Source organism: Penaeus chinensis, chromosome 16 (genome assembly GCF_019202785.1).
Source record: "Penaeus chinensis breed Huanghai No. 1 chromosome 16, ASM1920278v2, whole genome shotgun sequence".
NCBI lineage: Eukaryota > Metazoa > Arthropoda > Malacostraca > Decapoda > Penaeidae > Penaeus > Penaeus chinensis.
The window spans coordinates 20590168-20593620 of record NC_061834.1 but is presented as its reverse complement, the minus strand read 5'-3'; the positions used below and the strand labels follow the sequence as shown (position 1 = coordinate 20593620).

Genomic DNA, 3453 nt, shown 5'->3' with positions numbered 1-3453 from the left:
GAGGTTTACAGTTCAGAGATCAAGAAGACAGAGGTGCTGATGGAGAACTTCCGCAGGGCCATAGGACTTCGAATCAAGGAAGTCAAAGAAGTTTATGAAGGAGAAGTAACAGAACTGACACCTGTTGAAACTGAAAACCCTATGGGAGGTATGAATGATTCTTTTGTTATTTTCTTGTTTTGATGGTGACTGTGGATATATGTAAGATTAGATATATTAACCCTGCAATGATGGTACCAGAAATCTCTGGATGTCATTCATTCCAGCGACTTCTGGCAACCGTCTAGCCTTTTGGCCAGGGAGTCTACTAAATATAACAAAACCTCCCGCTAGACTCACTGTACTTCAAGTACTCATGAAGAGTTGTTTTTTTCATGATGGCTATAGGGGTGCCTGGCTGTAAGAGGTTAACATCCTTATAGTAATGTGTAGCTGGTATAAGAAAAATTATTGAAGAAATTAGTTTTTTAATCATGAAGTAAGAAAAAAGATAACGAGGTTAGAATTCACTGTTTATTTCAGGGTTTGGGAAAACTGTGAGTCATGTGATCATTGGCTTGAGAACAGCAAAAGGAACAAAACAGTTGAAATTGGATCCCAGTATATATGAGACGCTACAGAAAGAACGAGTTGAAGTTGGAGACGTCATTTATGTGGAAGCCAATTCTGGGGCAGTTAAGAGACAAGGAAGATCAGACACATATGCAACTGAATTTGATTTGGAGGTAAGGATAAATGTTCAGCCAAGTTTTATTATGCTTTGTTTATGATTGGGCCTTTGTTTAACTAAAACCAAAAGTGAATGAAAAAAGATATTGGAATTGCTTTTAATTTCACTGTTCTATGACTTAAACAAGCTTATATTTTTTTTAAGGCTGAGGAATATGTCCCACTGCCTAAAGGTGATGTTCACAAGAAGAAGGAAGTAATTCAGGATGTCACACTCCATGACCTGGATGTGGCCAATGCCCAACCTCAAGGGGGACAAGACATCCTCTCTATGATGTCACAACTCATGAAGCCAAAGAAGACTGAGATCACAGGTAAAGGCCATGAAATTGTTACTTTTCTATGTTTAGCAGAGAGGGAAAAGTAGAGAAGCCTGTATGATGACCTTTAACCTTTAATTTTCTTCAGCCAAATTTTAGTTGTGATAAGTTAAGTTCTCTAAATGGTTTTCAAACGACGTTATTTAATTGGAAAAATTGAAACTCATTGATCCTCACATTGTCAGTGTAACCTTTGTAAAAAATAGTAACTAATAGTGACTTGTAATCTGAATTTTTTCGAATGTTCCTGTACATATTCATAATGTTACCTTTTCTTCCTTTACCTGACAGAAAAGTTGCGCTTGGAGATCAACAAAGTGGTAGACAAATACATTGATCAAGGTATTGCTGAGCTGGTCCCAGGTGTCCTGTTTATTGATGAAGTTCATATGCTTGATATCGAATGTTTCACCTTCCTTCACCGAGCACTTGAATCAAGAATAGCACCCATTGTCATCTTCGCCACAAATAGAGGCCGGTGCATCATCAAGTAAGTGTAGAGTTAGGTGGATTGACACTTGCACCTTGACTACACCCATATTATCTTTTGGTGTTTAATGTGTTTATCACTTTAAAGCAGCCAAGTGTGTTGATATGGTTTATTACTTGGTAAGGTATATTCACTGTACTTATTGAACAATAGATTTTAAAGCAAATGTTTTTTCCTTTTTTATTAGAGTCTCAAGTTCTTTTTTCTTAAGTGTTTAATTCTGTTTTATCTATTACAAAATTACAGGGGAACAGAAGACATAATATCTCCTCATGGCATCCCCCGAGACTTACTCGATCGCCTTATAATTGTGAGGATGAAGCCTTATGGACCGGAAGAGGTCACCCAGATCATTAAGATTCGAGCTCAGATTGAAGGAATCAAGATAGACAATGATGCTTTGTTAGAGCTCAGTTCGCTTGCAGAAAGAGCTTCCTTAAGGTAAGACAGTTTTATAATAATTTAGTAGTGGAAGTTTGACCATATGTGAGAGGTATATGAAGGAGGACTCTAATTTAACCCCATAAAAGAAGCTTTGTTCATTAGTAAGTCTTGTGAAAAATAGAACATTCAGCTAGAAAGGTTTTCTCTACAAATATAAAATTTCCATTCAAATTACGAAGTCGATAGTTTTACACACATATGAAATTCCATCCCTTTTAAATCATCCATAATGAGTAAATATTATCATAAAATGGAGTATTATTGTTTAGAATGTGAAGCTTACAAAAGTATCTATTTTTCATAAAACCAGAAGATACACTTTTCATTTGATAATCTCACCAAAGTGCAAAAGTCTGCTTATCATTAGATAAATCTGATTAGAAACTTGTGCAATAACAAAATTCTAGTTGTTAAACCCATCAATTGTAGAATTAAAATTTGGTTAATGGTCAGTAATGTGAGCTGTTGGTACAAATCGGCAGTTTCCCCATTTGCACCTGACTTGTTTGGTACTTCAGACACCACTTAGGCATCTATAGCTTATACTTGTATTTCATTAAAAAAAAAATAATAAAAATATAGAAAAGTGCCTATTTGTAATAGTGATACCAAGCAAATGATGTCACTACTATCGGAAAAAGACAGGCTTTGTCCAGTGAGCTGGCGGCACGGGTTATGTCATAATGCAGTGCCATCTGGAAATCAGTCCACCACAGCCATTGTATGATATCATGCCATCTGCGACTAACGGGTTAACAGCATGGGCAAATGGCTTTAGCAAGTGGATTTTAGATTCACAATGTTGAACGTGAGGCTGGTCAGAGAAGAGGCAGGAGGTATGTTTATGACTGCTAAAGGCCTGTTTAGACTTACCCAGGGCATACCTATCTCTTCCCTTCCCGCATTCCCACTATATAACCCAATTGACTCGGATGGATTTTCAGATATCTCATGCTACAAACATGAGGAGTGACTGGATCCCTGAATAACAGTTACTTTTCCCTGTGTGTGTCCTGGGATGACAGCTAACTTAAGTGGTTATACTAGAAAGGGGGGGTTTAACAGTAATATTAAATTTCAGTTATTAAACTTCAGTTATTCTTATATCATCCTTACTCTTTCCTTGAGGAAGATGCTTTTTTATATGACCACATTTTAATTTTTAATTCTCTATTTGTAATTGCAGATATGCTGTGAGACTACTTACCCCCTCCAATGTGATGGCCCAACAGAATGGAAATGAAGCTGTGACTGCTGATGATGTTAGGGAGGCTGCTGATCTGTTCATTGATGCCAAAACGTCTGCACAAGTTTTGGCGGAAAATGCTGATAAATTTATGAAATAAAATTAAAGTGAATGAAATCTCATAATGTACAATGGAAAAATGTGGCATATATGTAGTGAAATGAGTGAACCTGTAAGAATGAATAATTGGATATATTGTGTAAAATTACATGTAATGTAAAGAA

At 36.4% G+C, this 3453-nt stretch overlaps 1 protein-coding gene across 1 annotated transcript in view; it reads left to right on the top strand.

The window, feature by feature from the left end:
* Positions 1–3453, top strand: part of LOC125033647 (ruvB-like 1) — a 6071-nt gene extending 2618 nt beyond the window's left edge. The window contains exons 3-8 of the mRNA XM_047625330.1: positions 1–148; positions 523–725; positions 875–1043; positions 1341–1539; positions 1786–1980; positions 3170–3453. The exon at positions 1–148 is cut by the window's left edge and continues 27 nt beyond it. Coding sequence (XP_047481286.1) covers positions 1–148; positions 523–725; positions 875–1043; positions 1341–1539; positions 1786–1980; positions 3170–3329 — 1074 coding nt within the window. The 3' untranslated portion in view covers positions 3330–3453. The remainder of the gene's footprint in view (positions 149–522; positions 726–874; positions 1044–1340; positions 1540–1785; positions 1981–3169) is intronic.